The 23,181-nt window shown below is 35.8% G+C and overlaps 1 protein-coding gene across 6 annotated transcripts in view; it reads left to right on the top strand.

The window, feature by feature from the left end:
* The window catches only part of diaph2 (diaphanous-related formin 2), a 1,308,662-nt gene that overhangs the window by 761,425 nt on the left and 524,056 nt on the right, over positions 1-23,181 (top strand). For all 6 annotated transcript variants that reach the window (XM_028815924.2, XM_051935345.1, XM_051935346.1 and 3 more), the window contains one exon: positions 17,392-17,493. In XM_028815924.2, coding sequence (XP_028671757.2) covers positions 17,392-17,493 — 102 coding nt within the window. The remainder of the gene's footprint in view (positions 1-17,391; positions 17,494-23,181) is intronic.

Consider the following 23,181-nt stretch of genomic DNA (forward strand, 5'->3'; position numbering starts at 1 on the left):
ATTTCATATTGTCACCTAACCACAACAGTGAATCTCATGTTATTGGAGTGAAGAATGTCTGCTTTTTTATTTTTATTTAGATCGGACAACCACTAAGTGATGAATGATGACCATGTTGTTGAGGCTGACGTTGCAGTAATCATGATGTATGATCGGAAGTCAGGCTTGTAAAGGTTGGATGTTTGTGAGAGAAATGAACTTTCTAAGTACTGTACAGTACTACTGGAAGCAAGTTGTGGAGAAGAAAAAATTCATACATATATTTATGGAACATTTAATGTGATGCAACACAAATGCATGAATACAAAAGAGTTTACAAATGAGGAGAGATCCATCAGTCTATCTTGCTCGATTACTAAACAAATATATTCTGTATGCATAAGTACAGCAAACTGTGTATGATTGTGTTTGTATTTCCTTTATGTCATCATACTGTATTATAGTCTGTGACATTACAGCTCCTCATGAACTGAGGATGGTATCCTTTTTTTCTATTTTCAAACATGTTTAACTCATTTCAAATTCAGAGGTTATCCTAGCAATAGCAGTGCAAGGCAAGAACTAATTTATGGCAGGGTGCTCATTGAAGGGTGTATTTGTGAATAAACCATCAGCTACTCATCAGCTATCCAAAACCAATTTATTCTTATGTGGGACATGGTGAGAAAAACAGACTACCCAGAGGAAAAAAAACCCATGCACACGGGGAAAGAAAGTGCAGACTGCGCACAGTCAGTGCTGGGATGTGAAGCTAGTCTCCCAAAGTTGTGAGGGACTAGATTGTGGAGCAGGTGCTTACAAAATCTAAATGAATGGTGACAATTTATCATTAAATATACTTAACTTGTTGAAATAGTATGAGCCTACTTTTTCAAATAAGAAACCATCATTTAAGCATTGTATTTATTTTGAAAGAATTTAATTTAATTTTAGGTCTTAACCCTTTTACCTCATACTTATTGATAATGGGCAATTGAAATACATATGCATTAATTAGAGCCTTACTTTCTTTCTGTTTTTTCCCTTTTTTTAACGTGATCCTTTCATACATTCTTACTAAACAGAGATTACCAATGTTTATGTGGATATGCTCCTCTAGAAAGATGTTTGATCAGCTAATGTTCTTTTTTCAGTTATCTAATGTTAAATTGGTATACAATGTGCCAAGATTAGATTGAGAAAGTGAACATGGAGAGGCAGCCTGTAGTATAACTGTACAACAGATTATTATTTAATTTCTAATTCCTAGTCTGTTTATGTATAGATGGACACAAATTACCTGAAACTGTATAAATGGCCATTGTTTCTTAGACCTTAAATACAGTACAATGATTGATACTGTACTTTAATAAATGAAACCTAATGATGATGAAAACAAAGGAGTTGATTTTGAAAACCCACTATTAAGAGTAGACCTTCTGTTTCTGTGCCATTTATTACATCAGTAAAGTAAATTGTAATGCCTTTACTGTATAGGTACTTGAAATAGAAATCACCAGTGGCTTTTATTATAAATGTTATAGCTAGTCATGTACATTATTTGCAATTAAATTCAACTGCTTATACAACTAAGAGATACTGTATATGTAAGTCCTTTGTGAGGACAGCAATGTGAAACATCCATTGAAAATGGTCAATTAATGAATGTTAATTTCTGTGATGTTTATCAGTGAGACATATAAGCCCTCAAAATATCAAACAAAGAGCTCTTTCAGTTACATAAATGGCATTCAACTAAGAGAAACTAGAAATGATATCATTGCAGTAAACATAACACAGAATGAAAGTTGTCCTCTCAGGCTCTGAGGCACTAAACTTAAAAAGCATTTGAGAACTGTTACCATAAAAAGGCAGAACAAGTTACTTTACCATGCATCATTGTTAATTTATCATAAACAATTCTGAGAATATTGTGTAATATGTTTCCTCTTTTAGTGTTTAAGGCATAATCCTTTTATTTTTACTGCAGGGTACTTTCCATTTACTTCAACACTTTAGAAGTTATACTGTTGTTTTATTAACACATATGTCTTCCACTTCTGCTACTGGTTAAAATGCCATTTTCTGAGTTTATTCAGTTTTAACAGTTGTCCTCAAATCTTTTAATTCCACTCTTAAATGAATGTGCAGATGTATTTTTTATTTAAAGTTGTTTTCTATTTGCTATTTTGCTATTTGAAATTTTTGCCAGTGATTTCTTGTTTTAATTTTCTGAAGCCTTTGTCTAGTACGCAGATATACTGTTTGATTGAAAGACTTGCTATTTGATTTGTCATTTTTTTAATTTATTTTTTCCAAATGTTCTGCCTATAAATTTTTAATTTGTCATCCAAAAAAAATTGATAGCTTATCAAAGAAGTTAAGCTTCATCATAAAAATATTAAACTTTTAAATGCTAAATTTAGGAGGAAAAAAAGGAATGACCTCTGTGGACTGATCAAACAAATTCTGTTGAAGGTTTAAAAAGCCTGAATCTCCCATGCCAAATGGCACATTATTAATATTCTCTCTTTTGATTTATGCTTCTAAGCTAAGTATTTATAATTGATGATGTGTAAAATGCAAAACTTTGATCCTCAGAAGTTTAGGAGTCTCTACGTATTGTGAGATAAAATAGAGTGTGAATTCACACGTTAATGTATAACCTAAACTATAGCTTTGATAAAAAAGGAAGAAAAAGAAGAAAACAAATTTGTTAAACAACTTTACAGTATGTCCCACATTATTTATTTATTTACTTATTTACTTTATTTATAATCCAGCAAAATGTTGTGGAAAATTAAAAAGACATCTTCAGAAAAAATCCACACCACTCCAGGTTTCAGGCAGATATGAACCATCAACAACTTCCTTCAGAAATCTAATCCTTTTTATTCCTAATTTATTTTAATGGGATTTTCATCACTGTCACCCCTAGTTTGTTGCTTGTCAATTTGCAGTTATAATAATAAAAATAACAGTAATAATAAATTCCAACACTTTTTCTCGCATTTTATTGTCTTTTTTGATTTTATTTAATGATGTCCAGAGGGATGTCACATCTTCTTTGCCCATGTTGCACATAATCATAGAAGAGCATCAACCTTTGACCATCACTTGTTTTCGATGAGCCCTTTTAATGTCTTGTTTTTGTTTACGACTGCTGTCTAAAAATTCAGCAGCCTTTAGCTGACAGGAAGAATTGCTTTGACTTAAACTGGAAATCCCCCATTTGCATAATTAGCATTGCCACTGCTTATTGTCTTGTTGCAGTTGGTTGTGTTTTTTTTTTTTTTTAACATACAAGAAACGAGTCTTAGACATAAAGTAGATATAGTGCACGTCTTATTTAAATGAAGTCTGTACAGTGTCAACGTTTGGAACGGAAAAATTTTGTTCATGTTACCATCTGAACTTTAACAGAATTAGAATCAACGTATCAACTTATGGTAAATTTGATCAAGAACCTCGTACTTTGCAGATGTGCATCAACTTTTGTTTTTGTGTAAGCTAAATGGTGTAACTATCCTTTTTACAAATACAACAATGTAGGCAAAGCTGGAGAATTATTTTATTTAAATAGTAATGATTGCAAACCTCAATCCAGTTAATTGAACTGAAAAAGCTAAATCAAAAAACCTCACTTCCAGAGGCATTGCTGTTTACATGTCTTACTTTAATACCTTGTATTTTTTTTCACTATATATTGCTTTCTTAAAGAAAAAGCAGATAGGAGCTTTAGGAAATGGCTAGGTTTACTCCACATTCTGAGTGGCCGGGCAACAAATCAGGCAATACAAAATGACTTGTCAATCTTGATAGCTTCATATTTTGGTTTTCAGCAAAACTGTGCTCATGTCACTAACAATGTTTGTGTTGCTCACTTTATCAAAACAAATGACTATTTCTTCGTTTGTGAAAAATATTAGAATATCACCATGCATATTTCTATATCAAGTTTTATATATAAGATCTCTATGCATGTTTGTATACATTTACTGCATATATATTTCTCCATCTGTTATTTTACAAAAGGGGACAGCAGCCTAACCTAACAGTTTCAGGCACATGGCAGTGTCTTAGACTGGGTGCCAGTCCATCACAAGCACACACACACACACTTTGGCTCACGCCAGGCATATTCAGTAATGCCAGACATCCTAACCTGTGGGATATGTATGTACTTATATATTAATTTGGGGGGAGTAGTATGGTGGCCCAGTTGTTAGCACTGCCATTTTAATATTACTGGAATACCCATTAGATGCCGTTGTCTGTGTCAATCGTGTATGCATTTCTCACCTTATCCCATATAAATTATATAAATACTTATAAACTATCCTGGTGTAAAGGAGTTTAAAAGTGGGTGAACTTGAGGCATCCAGCTCAGGGTTTATTTTTGCCTTCCTGGATAGACCCTAATCCAATCCTAACACTGGATTAAACAGAATCAGTATAATGGACAGACTGGTGTTTGGTTTTCTTTAAGTTTAATGTAAGATTACATGGGAGACATATTCCATAGATTGTTCTGGCTGTATCCATACCTCCTGAGCAGATTAAGTGTGCTTCCTGTACCACGTCAATGACCTTTGATAAACACAGAAGATATAAATGCCCCACTCCATCTTTATTTAAAAGCTTTACACAGTCATCATTGTTTCCCCTTTAGACGCCATCAAATATCCTAAATAATTGAACTGGAGCCACATTTGTTCATTTTTCTTTTTATTTTCTATTAAGGAAGGAAGTTTTAATTATACAAAATACTTGAACATCTACTATTGCTATTTGGATTAACTCAACAAACAGGTATAGTGAATCACAGTTGTATACTTAGAAACAAAAAAGCCCATCAAACTCTACTTTATCTCCTCTGCTCGACTCAGCAAAGTATCGACTTGTTTACCCCCCAGCTATAATGTCTGTAAACACCGTCAGTGAAGTGTCATTTAAATTGTCATTGTTTGGTGACACCAGGGTCACCAATGGTGCTGTTTTTAGGTCAGATAAACTTTTAGCTGGATTGCATCCTCTTCCCTCGCCTGAAGTTTATAAGGTCCAACACTTGCAACTTTGTGCTACGAGTTGATTAGTGACTCATGTCCTGGGGTCATGTTCTGAACTGGATGCTACACATTTTAATCCAGAAAATAAATAAAGAAACAAACAAACATACAAACAAACAAATACATAAATAAATAGGGGAAGGTGTTATTTGTCATTTGCCCATAATTACCTAGTGTATATTTTAAGACATACTTGCTTTTTCTGCTGATGTCAATCTCCTGCCAGCACTCCAAATTACTATACGAAGTCATAATCCTACATAAATACCAGTATTCCATGGACCCCCAAATTGAATTCTTTATAAAATGGTGTTATTCATCAACACTCTGATAGACGTGAAGCATCAAAAAATTATTTTAAGCACATGTAATTTACCACCAAATTCCCATTTTTTTGCTTTGAGTTTGAATCACCCCGTCCTCTTTTTCACAATAAATTGCAGCTTTGGTGAAACCTGCAGTTTTTAATATTACCCTTTCAAAGACAGTTCAGTCTGTGTGTTAAAATGCAAGTCTTCAAATATGCCTATTAAACTACATTAACTTTGTACAGGTCGTCTGTGGTTTTGATAAGTGAAATAAATTAAAGCGAAGCTGCCTGACAGCAGTAGAGATCAAAGTCAGGATTCAGAAGCCCTACAGATACTGTCATCCTGTCAAAATGTTTATAGAAATAGACTTGGGATGTTGCTATTGCTTCCTCCTACCATTTTATCATTTTAACTCCTTGAAAATAGCTTTCTCTGTTCTAGGAGGATGCTAATGAAATGTGTTTTCTAAGCGACACCTTCTTTAGCTTTCTAACAGAGTTACAGTAGATGGCTCATCCAGGCGGGTATCTTGAGCCTTAAAGGGGTTCAGATTTTTTTCTTTGTGTAATCTTAGAACTTCAGTGCTGCAAAAGTAGAGGCCTTGTGACTGTAACAGTAAAACTATGGCAAAATCCTTTTTCCATTTCAATAGCATTACAAATGGCTTCAGGGGGCCAACTTGTAATAAATGAGCAGTTTCACTTCTGGAATATAACTTTTTCATGTTGGGAAGGAAAAAGCTGAGGCCTTAAATGAATTTGCTGCCGTAGTTCTACGGGATTGATTGAAAATTGTACTTTAAATCTATAGCCATATGAAAAGCAGCTCACTTTCACAGCCTTGTTGTCTTTGAAACAAAATTGTTCATTTTCTTTTATTTTGTATTGTATGAAAGCTAGTCTTCTGGTCTTTGTACATGTATAATTTTTTCACTTTTAATCATCCATTCATCTGTCCATCTTTCAAACCCACTTTTTACAATGTTTGTTAAATTTTGTGATGCTGTTCTTAACTTCAGTTGTACAAAATGGCAGCTTTTATGATTTTTTTCAGGAAAGCAATATTTTTAAGGTGTAACAAATATTTCTTTGTATGAATATACGTTGCTTAATATTAATAAAAGCAGGTGCAATGACTAATGTTGTTGTCTCACAACTCTAGGATCCTTTGTTTGAATCCTGGGTATTCGCTGCCCGTGTGACGTTCACATCTTCTGCCTGGATGCCTGTCTCTGGGCACTTAGGTTTTCTCCTACTTCCCATAACCTTGTATTGGAGAAAGCAAATTCTAATAACAGATAATATGTACATAGATAACATTACTGAGCCAGTGTTTAAGTAACTAATTAATATGAAGCAGTTTTATTTTATTTATTTATGTGAAGTACATTCCAGAAGGTTGTGCCAAGTTGTCATGTTTGGCAAAATTTAACAATTTCATCTTTAGGCCTTTAGCTCTAACGGCTTATAGAAAAGCTGTGTCTTGCTGAAGCATATTGGCATGGTTGCATGGACTGTCATTTATTTTGCTAGAAATGTTAAAATTGCAACACATGCCATTGGATTTTTAAACTTTGAAACAATTAAAAAAGTACAAGGACCAGTATTTAAACATCACTTTTTAAGATTTTTATTGTCTTCATGATTAGGTTGCTGTTTAGCATGCTTATTTGCATTTTAATACAACTGTCCCTGCTTTCTTTATATTCACCATTTCTCTTCATTGTCAAGATTGAATGTTTATGATGTGATCACTGTCTTCAGTTAGGTGATCGATAGTTTATTTTTTGTATGTTGCGATCTGCGGTTTGTCCATGCAGGAAATGTATTACTTAATGTCTTAATCAGATTGCTTACTCTTTAAAACACCTAGTGATTACTGTGTAATATTCTAGATAGTGTAAAGACTGGCAAAGTAAATATGAGTGGCCATGCTTGTGCTAAGTGGTGTAGTGCCTTAGTGGTCAGCACTGCTGTTCACAGCCCTAGGCTTCTGTGTTTGAATTGCACCCCAGTCACTGCCTGTGTGGAGTTTGCACATTCAATTCATGTCTGCTTGTGTTTTTGTTCAGCATTCGTATTTTTCTCTTATATCCCAAAGAGATGTGTGCTAGGTAATTGGCAATGTGTTAAGTCTAATGGTGCCCTGCAATTCACTAATAATTAGCTTCTTGTCCGGACAATTTGTTATCACCAGGTTTCTTTAGTTTTGGGACCAATATCAGATTTGTTATTCTATGAAACGTTTTCACCTTCAATCACAAAGCAAACATAAAGCAACCAAAATCCTTCATTTGAATTACAAAAGACCCTTCCTTTCTCATTCCCAAAAACCAGTGCAAAATCCTCCATGTTTGGACATAAAAAATCTGTCATTATTTAAATTTCTAAAGCAACCATGTTTTTTAAACACTTGTTTTATACATTATGAAATTGTGTGATTGCAATCATAAAGTTCCTCCTTTATGATGTCAGAGGCTGTGTTTTAAACTGGCTGGTTGAAAACTGAATGACTGTCCTGAAACCACATCTCTCATTTGGGTTTTGGAACAAAAAATACCTGACGATATCAGATCCACTGTGCACGTCTGGTTCCTGCCTTCTGTTTGATGCATGTGGATAATTTCCGGCCTCCGTGACTTTGAAAGGGATTTTCCAGTGGATGGATGGATGCCACAGTCTATGTTTAAAGTAAAAGTATGCTTATTTTTGTAAACTGTAATGGAGATTCTCAATTCATCCTTCTATTGTGTCTGTCATCATAGAATAAAACAAATTAAAACTCCAAAGTGCACTTAATGAGAACTTTTAAATGCCTTCAGTTAAATTAACACATACAAATAACATTGAATGTCTTTTGCTTTTCTATTCTTTTGTCATTCAGATACAGCCATTTTCCCATGCGTTGGAACTTCTGTAATAAGATGAATACAACAACGCTCCACTTTTTATCAGGATATATTGTCACGCCTCACTGTGATGATAATGTTACATAGAACTTGTAGGTTGATCGAAAGGTTTTGCATTCTCACAGAAAATACTGATTTTGCACTCCTTTGATTGTAAGCCCCATGCCCTGTCTCATAAACTCCATTTCATTTTTATAAGGAGATAACTCCTTTTTTATTAGTTTTCCACGAAAGTCTTCTAGTAGACTGCCTCTTTCGAGAAAGATGGAACTGGTATCTTCATGTTATGAACGTCCAACACCACTCAAGATTATCCATCCATCCATCCATTTTCCAACCCGCTGAATCCGAACACAGGGTCACGGGGGTCTGCTGGAGCCAATCCCAGCCAACACAGGGCACAAGGCAGGAAACAATCCTGGGCAGGGTGCCAACCCACCGCAGGACACACACAAACACACCCACACACCAAGCACACACTAGGGCCAATTTAGAATCGCCAATCCACCTAACCTGCATGTCTTTGGACTGTGGGAGGAAACCGGAGCGCCCGGAGGAAACCCACGCAGACACGGGGAGAACATGCAAACTCCACGCAGGGAGGACCCGGGAATCGAACCCAGGTCCCCAGATCTCCCAACTGCGAGGCAGCAGCGCTACCCACTGTGCCACCGTGCCGCCCCCACTCAAGATTAGCTCTACATTAAAAAGATTAATGTCTTGCAGTAATCCAATGTCCTGGCCTCAGCCCCGTTGTGAATATGAAGTTAAAGTTTATGACCTCTAAACTATACACAGGCAATTTGAAAGAGACGGCACAAATCTGCTATGAAAAATAGGAGAAATTCTCTTTCTAACAAAGGGCAATACTCAGAGGTGGAACCATTAAATGACTGTAAGATGTTATTACAGCAAGTATTGTCCCAATAAAATACTTAATTCATGTGTATGATCAGAATACCTGCACAAGCATTTATTTTTATATTGTTACAACCACTGATGTGCTATTGTGATAAAACAAAAATCTTTTAAAACTTGCTTTTATGACCTGAGAGTCAGGCATCTTGGTTTCTTTTTAAGTGTTAGGAATACACCCCAAATTTGGAAAGTGATACTACCAGAAAACCTTGTCCGAACATAAAACTGTGGCTATTTATATTTAGAAAAAAAATCCAAAATGTAAAAGTTAATTTAAAAAATACAGAATAACAAAACTGAAAACTAAATCAAAACCACAATTACAAAAACTGGAAAGCAAGAGTAAAGTTAAAAACAAAAACAAATCCAAAGTTAAATTATCAAGAATACCAACAAACTTCTACCAAAGGTGTATGCAAAAATCAGCTGAAGAAACACTGTTAGAAGTTAGGTAATGCTGGAGCAAGGAACTGTTGCAGTGTGAGGCATAAATAGTGCTTTTCATGTAACACCTAAAGGCCAATGAGTGAGGGATGGTGAGGAAGGGGACTGGAGCAAAATCACAAATATCAGTATAGACAGAGTCTGAGTCACTAGGAATGTTCGAGGGGCGTTCAAAAAGTTTCCACACTTTTTTAAACTCTATTTGTTAAGAATTTCAAAACACAATTATATCACTTTTCTACATAGTCACCTTCGTTTGCGAATGCAATTTTCCCAGCGTTGTACCAACTTTTTAATCCCCAATTACTACTGATATTTAAAAAAAGAAAAGTTCTGTTTAAAGCTTATATATCATTTCTCTACATTTGGTCATACAGTTGTTAAGCACAGTCAGAAAACTTTATGCCAATTCATTAATTGCAAACTTGTGTAACAGCCCATGCTAGCAGTGAGGCTATTTCCTAACTGGCTTAATTAACACTTAGTTTTACAGATAAAGCTAAGACAGTTTTATTTCGTGTTATCTTACAGGGGTAAAAACTTATATACCATATTCTAAGTAACTATGAGAAACTGGCATTATATAGAAATTAAGCAAACACTTACATAAATTTAACATTAAACATTAACTTTCTAAGATTAGCTCTTATGCCTAGTGTGGAAGATTTTTTGGAGGCACATTTGTCAAAAATGCAGAATTAATAAAAAAAGATTGCTAGGAGTCCAATGAGGAGAATATACAGGCTGAGCCAAAATGAAATACTGAGGTCATTACGCGAGGTAGAGGCAGCCGAGTTGGTTGGGGTGGGGGTCCTTTGATAGACAATCCCTTGTAGTGCACTGTGCTTTTGCTGTCGAAGTGTTCTTCAAAAACAACAAATCCATCATCACTCCACAACGGGCCTTCCGAAAGCACTTCAGCATTCCTCCCAACGGTGACGTCCCAAATTGGAAAACAGTCCTTCAGTGGGTGGCTAAATTTAGACAGACAGGTTCAACATTTAAGAGAAAATCTCCAGGCCATCCTTGATCTGTACGAATGACTGAAAACATCCAAGCTGTAAGGGCATCAATATTGCAGTCTTCTAAACATTGAGCGCGCAAACATGCTTGAGCCTTAGGCATTTACAGCACGTCTTTGAGGAGTATTTTACATGAGAACCTTAATTTACATCCATTCAAAATGATGGTAGTGCAGGAACTCACTGAGACTGGGAGAGTAGTAGAGAGTTGTGTGCGAACATTCTGCAAACCGTTCATCGAGATGCCATCGTCATGTGCTATGACAAGGCACATTTCCGTTTGAATGGTTGTGTAAATAAGCAAAACTTTCACTTTTGGGCTGAAACTAACCCTCGTGAACTTCATCAGAGACCCCTGTGCAATGAACTTGTTACTGTTTGGTGCACAGTTGCAGAATTTGGCATTGTAGGCCCTTATTATTTTGAGGAGGGGGGAGCAATGGTCACCATCACTTCAGAATGTTACATTGAAATGATAGAGAACTTTTTGCGGCCCCAACTGGAAGAAATGGATGTGGTGGATGCCTGGTTTCAAGAGGATGTAGCAAGAGCTCATACAATGCAGTGATCCATGCAACTTTTGCGGGAGATCTTTCCAGGGAAGATGATCTCCCTTGGTGCCGATATTAGGTGGCCTTCACGTTCGCCTGATCTCACTCTGTGCAATTTCTTCTTGTGGGGCTATCTCAAGTCAAATGTGTACACACACTTGACTTCAAATCCTTGAAGCCCTCAAGGACGCTGAAGGACGATGAAATCGCCACTATTTCCCCTGAAATTGCCAAATGAGTCATGCGAGGATTCAGAAATCATCTCGAAGAGTGTATCACTAATGATGGCCACCACATTGAAGTGCCAGGAATACCCATCCAAGATGGCATTAAAGACCCATTAAACAAGTAAGGACCTTCACCAGACCCTCCCACCAATTTAAACAAACAACATGCAGACTTTGGGCTGCACTGGCTAAAAATAGAGCCCTGACTTTTTAAGGTATAAAATATACTTTAAAATGTCCAAAATCTACAAAATTACCTTACAAGGGAGATAATTAACTATTATTGTCTGGTGTGATAAAACTAAGAAAAAAACTGAAGTCTAACAAGAATAATTTATTTGAATTATACAAAACAAACAAAAGTGGCAAAAAAGAGACAAAATGAAAGAAAATGGATTTACCTAAAAAGCCAGCCCAGAGCACACAAATCCCAATCTAAAATCCAAGACCTGAAAAGCAAAAACTGAAGCAAATTGTCTATGTAACCAGAAAATTAAATGAAAACAATACAGAGGTCACATCATGGTCGTTCCACCCACAGAATACAAGAAACGTACACACACTTAAATACACAATACATAAATACTAAATAATAAATAAACAATAAAACTTTCATACTCAGAGTGCTATTACATAACACTGTTAGCAGCAATTACATAAAAATATAAATAATAATAAAAAGAAGTACACAATGGCCAGGGAACAAACTCTGGCTGTAGCATAATAGTTTGGAAATGCTTCTTTACTATGAATTAATGGCTGCAGTTAAGTAGTTTAATGTGAGATACTTTTGCCTATGCATGTTATCTGCGAACATAATGTTGATTAAATATGCTTGGAAATATTTGTGTGTGTTTGTTTGCATTATTTTGAAGCAACGTTTTTGTATATACTGTGAGTTCTGTTGCACTTCTCATATAATTTCCCATTGCGTGTTTAAATAACACATCCTGGCCAAGTCTATCGTAAACTCTTTAGTCTATAATAAAATATTAATGTGGTTTCTGCACAATAAGACTTCACTGTTCTTAAATGTCAATGTTTTTAGCATCCGTAATTCGTGAGCCGATCAAGTCACCCCTAGAGAACCAATTACTAAGTAGATCATGCACTGGCATGCAGGTCTAAGCTTCATTCCTGATTTTGGCCTCGATATAAGGGCAGAAATTTGAAAGATGATCTAATAAAATGCTGGGCACACCAGGCATAAAACGCCCAGTCCACTGAATAAATCCAGATACATTCTGTTAAAAATGTGTTTTAAACGAATGGCAACTGAATTGTTATCCTTGCAATTTTTTGTTTTCTTTTCCATGAAGGGACAAAGTTTTTAAGTTGTAAAAGTATTCTTTTAATGCCATTTTCATCCTTACTTATGCCTAGTAATCATATGAAAGCTTTAAAATACCGTATTTGTATCTGAATGACATGTGCTTCCCTTAGGCCTTCTTTTTTTACCCCATTCAGTTGAATAAGATTCTAGTTTGTTGTGTTGTTTTGGGTTTCTTGCTATTTTAAAAAGACGCCTTACATATGTAGCCTATGTAGTATGTGCCATTTTGTATAAACATTTTAAAAATGTATACTCTTATCACAGATGGAATAATTATGTTAATTCTGTTGATAAAAGATTTTAGTAAGCCCAAGATGCTTTGCAATGAGAGGCATTCTTCAAGAGGGGTCAGTTTTGCAAGTGAAACCAGTTTCAATATTCTTATGAAGCTTGTTTGGCATCTTGGAAGCAGGAACTGAGGAAAAAAAACATTCATTTTAGATTATATGAAGAGAGGAGGAACAATTGCTAGTCAGGATGTAACAGAATAAAGATTATTTAGAATGACATATGTGAAGACCATAGGTTAGATGTAGTAAGTTAAATAACTTTCCAGGTACATGTACAGTAGGTGATATGGAAATCCTGTGTATGTCTTAAGTTATTGTGAGAAAAAAGTAACCATGGGATGAAAGACCAAAGAAAGTGATAAGCAAAGTGGGGTCTGAGGCCAGGCAAAGGCCTAAATTTGGAATAAAATGCCAAAACCAAAAAGAAGAAATCAAAATTGAAATCAGAAAATAAAAATAAGGAGTCTATAATGTAAAAAGAATCTCAACTGGCAATGAAATGAAAAGCTATTCTTTAACGTTTCTTTGACTCAACCATGCGATACTAATGATACTACAGTATATTGGCTCCATTTTTATATGAGAAGGCCGATGATGTTATGTACCACCTCACTGATTGACATATGATAGTAATTGGTTCCAATCGTCAAAACAACATTGCATCCTTCAGGAACAAAACAGTGCCCAAAACATGATGGTTAAATTAAAAGAGAACAGATAATTACATTAAAAATCATAGAAATATGTAACAATGGGTCAGGATGAGACTTAAGATCTGTAAAGCGCAATATAAATGTAATGAATTATTATTATTATTATTATCCTAGAAGTAACTGGAAGCCAAAAATAAGTTGCAAAATGTACGCATGATGAATCATTCAGGTGCATTTGGGGACTAAGCTGACTGATATGAAAGTCTCAGCATTTTTTATTTTTCAGCAATCAAGTGTCAGTTACCATATTTTCATTTTTTAAGTATTTACGTAACAATGAGTCACATTAAAAATATCAGCAATGATAAAATGGAATTACATGCAGTAGTAGACTACATTAAATACATGCTTTTTAAAAGGGCTTTACAATGTTGTGGAGGTAGAAACGTAGCATAAATAGGCTTGTGCTGGCTCTTATACAGCAGATTCCATTTCATATGATGTAAAAATGGCATTGACCGATGTCCTAATGTTAGTTGTTTGTCGTGGAATTTCTGTGACTAACTGTAACTTCGGTTTTTTAAACATAACAGTTTTGAAAGTATAACTAACAGAGTAGTTCCTGGTAATTACTAAATGAAAAATAACTATTAATATAAGATGACCAATACTAACATAAAACCACGCTCAATATTACCCAATGAATGGAGAAATGTTTTGATGGGAACAGGCCACACTGCCTAACCCAGCTCATCAGCTCATCATCTAACTCTCAGAACTGTTGTACTTCCTATGACGAATAAGACACATCAAGACTGAACCCAGGGTGCAATCCTAGGGAGAGATGCCCTTTCAGAACATCTGCTGTATGCCATGCAGAGGAACAGTACATACAAGAGAAGTAATGACAAGATATGTACCTACAATATAGAATGAGTTTAGGAAGGGGAAAATGGCTCAGCACCTATTTCAGAGGCCCACCTTAGGAGACACAAATTTCACAAATGCTAAAAACTCTTTACAGATATACTGTACAAATGACCTGCTGGTGATCACCCAGTGATGAGCAGGTGGGAAATGAACCAGGAGCCAAGTCCAATGCCCGGAGCATCTGGTTCTGAAACATGTTGTTGTAAACATATAAAGCTAGCGATTTCACTGTGAATCTAGTGTCTACTAAATTAGTAGCACTTTATCATCATTGCTTCATTAGCTTTAGGTATAACATATGGAAGAAATTAAATTAAAATATCACACTGTGCAGCAGGTCAAATACTTTTTTTTTTTGTTTTAAAGTGCACATACCATTCTGGCTTGGTTGCAATTCTGAAGTCTTAATTGGGGAAAATGGTTTTCAGTTCCTTTACATTTTATTTATTTAACTGTATTTTAAATGTCAAGTTGTCTATTTTGGTCTTGTAGTTTGGTATTTATGTAGTATTTTGAGTCATTTTTATCATGGGAATCTTTTGTCTTTTATTTTTGGAGTAATATCATGATATAATCTCAATTGCTAAGGAAAGTAAAGAGAATTATATATAAATGTAAATGAATTGTAATTCACTTTTTATGCATATGCACAAGAGAGGCTGAACAGCCTAGTGTTTTCCCTTCAACCATCGATTACTGTATTTGTGTTTACTGTGTCGTCTAATTCAGGACCACAAGGATAGAGCCTATCCTGGCAGTGCTTATTATTTGTGCTTAATTTATCTATATATTCACATGTATGGTACTCCTCCAGTAGACAGGAGTCCTGTCAGTGCTTGGATATGCAGTTATTCCCTGACTTACAGCTCCTTTTGGGACAGGCCATTTGACTACATGTCAAATTGGCGGTATGTCGGTCACAAAGTGTTCAAGTCATTGCAACTGAGGCTCTGTGGGACTTGCATGGGTCACTGGTAGGCATTCTTTAACTGCCGATATGGAGTAACACAGAACGATATTTGATTCTTGATGGCCTTTTTCAGGGTGCTGTGCCGCACTTTTAAATTGCTACTGTTATTTTGCCACTTACTGTTCCTTCTGAGCAGATATTTGGAAGTACCGCTCAGCTATGTTCCCAAAACTCCACTGGGGAACCACTCATTGTTCATGTGTCGGTGCTTTGTGGCAATCATTTGATACTTCTTGGAGGCCTCTCTCCTCGCTAGTCATTCATGTGCTGGTGCTTCATGGTGTTCGTTACATCTCAGGGAAAACTCGTTGCTCATATTATTGGTGCTTTGTGGTGATCATTCAATGCTTCATGGAGCAAAGCTCATGTAGTGTAGCGTGATTGAAGAAGTCGGTTAGAAAAGGAAAGTACCAGCTCACCTAAAGTAATATATACTGTGGGTATCATATCAGTAATATAATAAACTGAGAATACAAAAAAGACAAAAATTAAATTTTTTTTTTTTTTGGAAAATTGTACTTAATGTGTAGATGTATAGTTAAGCAAATTTTATTAAAAAAGCACTGGGTGCTGAATGTGTATACTGATCTTAAACTTCTTTTCTGAAGGAAAATCATAAAGTAATTACACCAGTAAAACTTTAAAGAACTTTGGAAGAAAAAATGGGTATTATTGCAGAAAAAGTAGAAAGTGAATTCCAGTTGTGAAATGAGGGAAGACAACACAATTGTTTGCCTAATGATGCAGGGAAAGGCAGAAGACATTGAAAACAAAATTTTCCAAAGAAAAACCAACAAAGACTAAGTAACGTTACAAAATTACATCTGTGAGTGATATCCTGAAATGGCCCGCTCCTCTTAATCTTAAAGAAAATGTATGCATTACCCTGGGACCCCCTTTTAATTTAGGATTGCATTTCAAAATGTGCTTCAACAAAGTATGACAAAGTGTGTACACTTAGTCAACCAAGGCATTGAAAGATTTCTGATCATTTTTCTAAAAAAAAAATGGCCCATTTGTTTTCAGTTCAATAGTATTTGTTGATGGTCTTATTTGAGGTGAAAAAGTCTAATATTATCCATCTTGATTCCAGTATGGGTGTATAAACTAGTGTATTCCACTGTATTTTAGCAGTTAACGTATAAGAGTGCTGTTATTTTGATAGGAAGCTGCCCTCTACAATCAAAATAAATCTCAAAATGACTCACACATACAAAATTTTGGTTTCTTTGTGGACAAAATAAACAGTCTGCGTGCCCCAACATCTCTTGCCCCTACTTGTCAATTGGGGTGGTTCATGCACTTGCACACCAAAGTGAATGTGAGCAGACTAAAGCAGTTGATTAAGTGATATTGCACAGTGACTTGTTCATCACAGAAGCAGCAATTCAGAAACCTCCACCATCCCTCTCCCAAATTAATCTCCAGCCATTTTTATAATTCTGGCTCCAGTATTCCATGCCAGTAAGATTTTTTTTCCCTGGCCTGTTGCCTGTTCTTGCTTTTGAAGGAGATCTCATCTCACTGGTGTGGATTTCAATCATTTGGCAGCATATAAAACCATAACCTTTCTTATGCCCTCAAAATCCCTTTTTTCTGTTGCCGCTTCTTTGTTATAAACTATACACAGGTCCACAATTTTCAATGTATTCTTTAATTCTTTAGTTGTAGGCAATTGTTAATTTAGTTTTAAATATATGTTTGCCTAATTAGTTTGAATTTTGAAAATATTGTATCCCTTACTTGAAACATGATTTCACTTTGTGGCATTTTCTCCCCCTCACAGAATCTGATAAAGAATCTACCAGAGCAAAAGGAGCTGAATGCTCTTGCAGAGCTGAAAAGTGAATATGACGATCTCTGTGAGTCCGAGCAGTTTGGTATTGTGGTAAGTGAGCAGCGCCACACATCTGTCATTGGATTCCATTAAAAGTGAATGCAATCTATTGTTTTTCTGACTGAATGTTGCTTCACCGTGTATCCTGTTTCTGCATTTGACTGTATACCTTGCAGCACTATATTTTGGTTATGCCATCTTTTCCTTTAAATCTTTATAAAAGATTTGTGAATATCCGGAAATTAAGAAAGAAATCATTAAAAAAAAAGTCTGCCTTCAGGCTCTTTGCAGTATCAGCGCTATTCAATATATAAAAAGACGCAGTAATGTATAATTAAAAGGCCAGGAATATAAAGGGCATTTTTTATGACAAGTCAAATCTAGTAGCCTTGTTGTGACTGACGGCACCGGTGATTTTGATAAATAATAAAGAAGCAGAATTTGATTTTCATACAGAGTATCATTAGGGGATTGGTGTTTTAAAGTTGCAGTGTATTCTTGAGCTGTGGAAAAAAATGAAGAGTGTCACAAGTCACTCTGTGTCATGTCTGTTATTTTACTGCGTAATTAAAGGAAATAACAAAACAAAATTGTAAGCTTGTCAAGCAACATTTTGGCCACATTTCACTTTATTTCATACATTATGAGAGTTATTATTTTCTTTCATATTTTGCAAGTATTTTACAAGTATGGAAAATTAAGGGCATATGCTATATTTGACTCTATTCTTATACAGAGAAGCAGTAGGAAGAATTGCATGAGGCCTGCTATCCTTGTGATAGTTCAGGCAGCAGGAGAGCTATCTTAGACATCTTGGCCTTTGAGGTCAGTGGAAAGCTCAGCAGTGCAAGTACACCAGCAGCTGTGAGAAGGTGTCCTGATCTGGGGTTCCTGGAACAAACAGAAAGCTGCCCCAGACCCTAGAAGTGATTCTGGAGCTTGGTTGGAAGTGATTACAGTATGAGGTTTAAGATGGGCTACGTGCCAGAGATGAATGGAATGTAGGGCTTCAAGGAGAGTGGGATGAACACTGAACTGAGAGGGTGTAAAAAAGACCAGGATATGGAGAGAGGGAGACATATATAGGGGATGAAGAAAGATGCTTCTATGGTGGGCAAGTCCTTGAATAGGCAGAGGTAGAAGATCTAGGAAGGCCAAGAGAAGGAGCCAACCTATTGTTTTACATTTGATCTGTTGATGGTTTGAGTCCTCCCTTTTGTGTGCACTTTCCTGTACTCATTTTGTGTAACAAAGCATCATTTTTGAACCTTTTATACCAGGTACATTTACCTCCTCAAAATTACAGTGTGCATGCTGTACGCTCTCTCAATAAATGTCTTGTCTTTGTGCCTTTTATATACAATTTGGTATACATAGTCATATACACATGAAATATATATTTCTAATAAATGGAGGAAATTAAAAATAGGTTACACTTATTAAGAAGACATACAGTATGTCTAGTATGTAGACATATTTAAAGTGGGTGATAAAATGTTGAGACATATGCTGAAATTAAAAAAAAAAAAACAAGAGTTATGCACAACACTTTACTTTGAAAGACTTACATTTCTTGATGAAGACAAGTTACAGAATGGAGAATCTGCTATAAGTTTGGTTCTGGATATATGCTTAATAAAACCGTGTTCAGTCCTTTCAATGTAGTAAAGTTATACAAATACTTTTTTTTTCTGAAACAGTGTCGAGTTCTAAGAACCAATTGAAGTTACAGTCATTTCTGATGATTTACCGGTACATATTGTAAAAGAATAGTGATTATGTGAAATTATTTTTCTGTCCTTAGTCTGCTCTTCTCATTTTCTACTTTTCTAAGGTAAGAATACAGCTAATTATGCAATTTCCCTGCAATTTGACTTTGTTGCTGATGTATTCTTTTAGAAGTTTTCCTAAAAGAGTTATGAAATTCCATCAGTTATTCTCTTCTATTCATAATGTAGCCTGTTTAGATTTTAGACATACGGTGGCACAAAAGTGGCACATGTAGCACCCATTCCGGCACAGAATGCCAATACAATGCAGGGCACACTAATTTGCACACCTATGGGGATGCAATTTAAAATCACCAATTAAGCTACCAAACACACATATTTGGGAGGTGGAAGAAAAACTGGAATACAAAAAGGACATATAGACTAATAGAGAACATGTACATTCCATACAAAAAGCTCACAAGCTAGGATTTAAACCCAGAACTAATTACTAATCACTGAACCACCTCCCTACCCTGCTGTTTTATTAATGTGTATATTCAAATATTTGTTTGATACTTTAACAAATTTATGGAAATTATCCAATTCTGACAGAATTTCTCACGTAAATATTATCCAAATGTGTTAAATGAACCCATGTGAATGGTTTGGTCTTATTTCCTTATTCTTTTACTTTTGCTGCACCTACAAACTGTTAGTATTGTGGTAAAATAAGATGAATGACAAGTTATGAGCCTGCCATTAATTCTTAACATCCGACAATGTACCTTTAAAAGAAGGCAGGTAAACTCTGTCCAAGGTTGCAAGGTTTCATAACTTCCAAACTCTCAAATCAGTACCTACAGTAAGTCAGGCATGAAAATCATCTTTGTGCTTAATTAGATTTCTGTATTCTAACATACCGGGAATTATCAGGTTTCTCTGCAATAAATATTTGGGCTAGCTCTATATTGTTTCCAGCCTTCAGTTGCAATTTTTTTCAAATTAAGCAATTTGAAGCTGGTTGTTTAGTGAAAAATGGCATTATTGCAGATGTAAAAAGAGCACATGTTTATCAAGGTAATGTTACACCACATATGTTATTCAGGGTAATTTACTGGACCACAGCTTAAGTAATTCCCTCCTAAATTGCCTGTTGTTTAAATGGGTTAACTAGACGGAGAGATGCACAAATGCTAAAGAAACCATAGACAGGGTCAGTACCAGAAGTCGGAGAAGACAAAGCCAAAAGTGAAGCACTAAACTGGGTCCAAGTTAAAAGGAGGGATTGCCAAAATTCACTAACCAGGACACAAACTTTTACCAAAGCCAAGACACTGGGTAATAAATGAAGTCAAGAGGACAGTACCTACCACAAGGCTCTAATCACTAAAAGCTGCCACACACTCAGATGTTCATGGTTAGAATCCATAATCTCTGGACTCTGCACTGAAGGTATAAAGTGAAGTGACATGGTGCATGATGCATTCTTAGAGACAGCCATATCAACACAGTATAAAATGCGAAAGCTACAAAATGACACTGTGACACACTTAAAATTAAATAATAGAAGAATTTCCACTGGAACATTAACTACATTCTTAATACAAAACAATAATTTATTAATTTCCCTCTGGTTAATTCCCTACCCACAATAAAGGATGGGAAAAAAGTTTAACAGGGTGCCCCAATTTGTATCTAGGTTTCCACTCAATTCTCTCTCTATAGAATATTCCCTTCAGGCAATCTGCCACCATACTGTGCCCATCACATGTACTGGCACCCTGGTAGAGAACTTGCAAATGTGCATCTTATCATCAGGCATGAGCAGCAGGTTGCTTCTGCAAATTATATCACCTTTGTTTACTGGCTAATTAACTTGAATTGATTTGTAACATTAAAGCTTTGTGTTGTTCAAGCAAGTGGAGAGGGAAAGAAAGAAAGAGAAAGAAAGAAAGAAAGAAAGAAAGAAAGAGAAAGAAAGAAAGAAAGAAAAAAAGAAAGAAAGAAAGAAAGAAAGAAAGAAAGAAAGAAAGAAAGAGAAGACAGCCAACTATATGAAGTAACAACGTTATTAATTAAATACATTTTTAATTTAGTTTAGCTAGGTTGGAATCACAATTATGTTAAAGGATAGTTTTCTAAGCCCAAGTAGCTGGAAAGTTGGTACATGACGTTGGTAACAGATTCTGTCTGAGCCACATTGCACAACAATACCTTTTATCAATTTCCTTTTACTTAATTTGAAATTGTGGATCTTTTGGGGTGGAACAGTGGCGCAGTGGGTAACACTGCTGCCTCACAGTTAGGAGACCCGGATTCGCTTCCCGGGTCCTCCCTGCGTGGAGTTTGCATGTTCTCCCCGTGTCTGTGTGGGTTTCCTCTGGGTACTCCAGTTTCCTCCCACAGTCCAAAGACATGCAGGTTAGGTGCATTGGCAATCCTAAATTGTCCCTAGTGTGTGCTTGGTGTGTGGGTGTGTGTATGTGTGTGCCCTGCGGTGGGCTGGCGCCCTGCCCAGGGTTTGTTTCCTGCCTTGCGCCCTGTGTTGGCTGGGATTGGCTCCGACAGACCCCCGTGACCCTGTAGTTAGGATATAGTGGGTTGGATAATGGATGGATGGATCTTTTGTTTTCTTCTTAAATAGCAATTCTACTCACAGTGTTTAACAAAGCAGTACTGAGAACAGGATGTATTAAGACGGCAGCCCTTGAGCAGGAGAGGAAAGGAAAAGTTGGGGCAGTTCAGTTTTGAAGTGATCAGTTGAAATTGTGAGAATCTGCTAGTCATTCAGTCATATGTTGCAGTGGTGAGTGCTCCTAGAAAAAATCTAGTTTTGTTTCATAGCCTTGGCCTTATCCTTCCACATACACACATCCTCAAAATAAACAATAGAAGGACAGAAAAATTGTGCTTAGCTTTACTTATTATTCTGTGTTAACATCTGAAAGCAATTAGCTTTTAAAGCACAGGAATTGTGCACATCATCATCATCATCATTATCATCAAATCAAGAGGGTGCTGCACTTGTGTGCTCGGCCGGAGGACTGTCTAACCTACGGGTCTCTGGTCTAACAGTTAATACAGGAACATTGGCCAGATTCTTGTCGTTTTCATATTATTATCATATTCATTAATATCATATTCAAATATTGTCCTGTCAGTAATGCCATTGCTATAAATGTCCATTATTCCTCTGTCTGTCTCTGTATCTAGAGTGTCTGGCTGGTTCCTGATTTATGTAATGGAATCTCATACTTGACCTTAAGCATTATGTGTTTGGATGTTTACACTTGAAAATGGCCTTGACGTAGAGTTTAAAATCATTCCCCTGTACCATCCAATGTTAATGAAAATAATTTTGGTAGTGTAAGCAAAATTGTTCATTTGTGTGTTTAAATAAAATTTTAATCTATATATAAATATAGCAAAAGTAAAAAAATAAGTTATATTTCTGTATATCAGTTTAAAATGTAAATTAAAAATTTCTGAGATTATGGATAGGTCAAAATTCTGATTACCTGAAAACCTGTGACCTTCTCTATTAGAAATCATTTTTGCAATCAGATTAATTCTTCCTCTCTAAGTTACCATCTGATTTGCTCACTTCTCAACTTATGTGCAAACCCCTACTGAAGTAAAAGGTCATTAAATTGAATGGAACGTGTTAGCTGGTAATGAAGCATTTGCTTTTATGCCCCTCAGAAAATGTATATCATTATCATAATCTCTGGGATTTCCTCGTATCGGTTGTGTGCTTTGTACACTGCATGGCTATTTTAATCTGTATTTTTAAATTTTTGAAATTAAATTTTTCATGTTTTTCTCAGGGATGTCACCATGTTCTTTACAGTTCCCTGATTGCCTGTCATATGATACATCTGATGTAACAACATTGGCAATATAAAACAAGGTGCTACACTTGTCCCAGTGTCCAAGCTTAAGCATTTACTAAAAACAATACACTTTTAATGTTTTTTATTTTTGTTAATAAACTTATTTGTTAGCGTCACTTTAAAATTAGACACGT

Source organism: Erpetoichthys calabaricus, chromosome 12 (genome assembly GCF_900747795.2).
Source record: "Erpetoichthys calabaricus chromosome 12, fErpCal1.3, whole genome shotgun sequence".
NCBI lineage: Eukaryota > Metazoa > Chordata > Cladistia > Polypteriformes > Polypteridae > Erpetoichthys > Erpetoichthys calabaricus.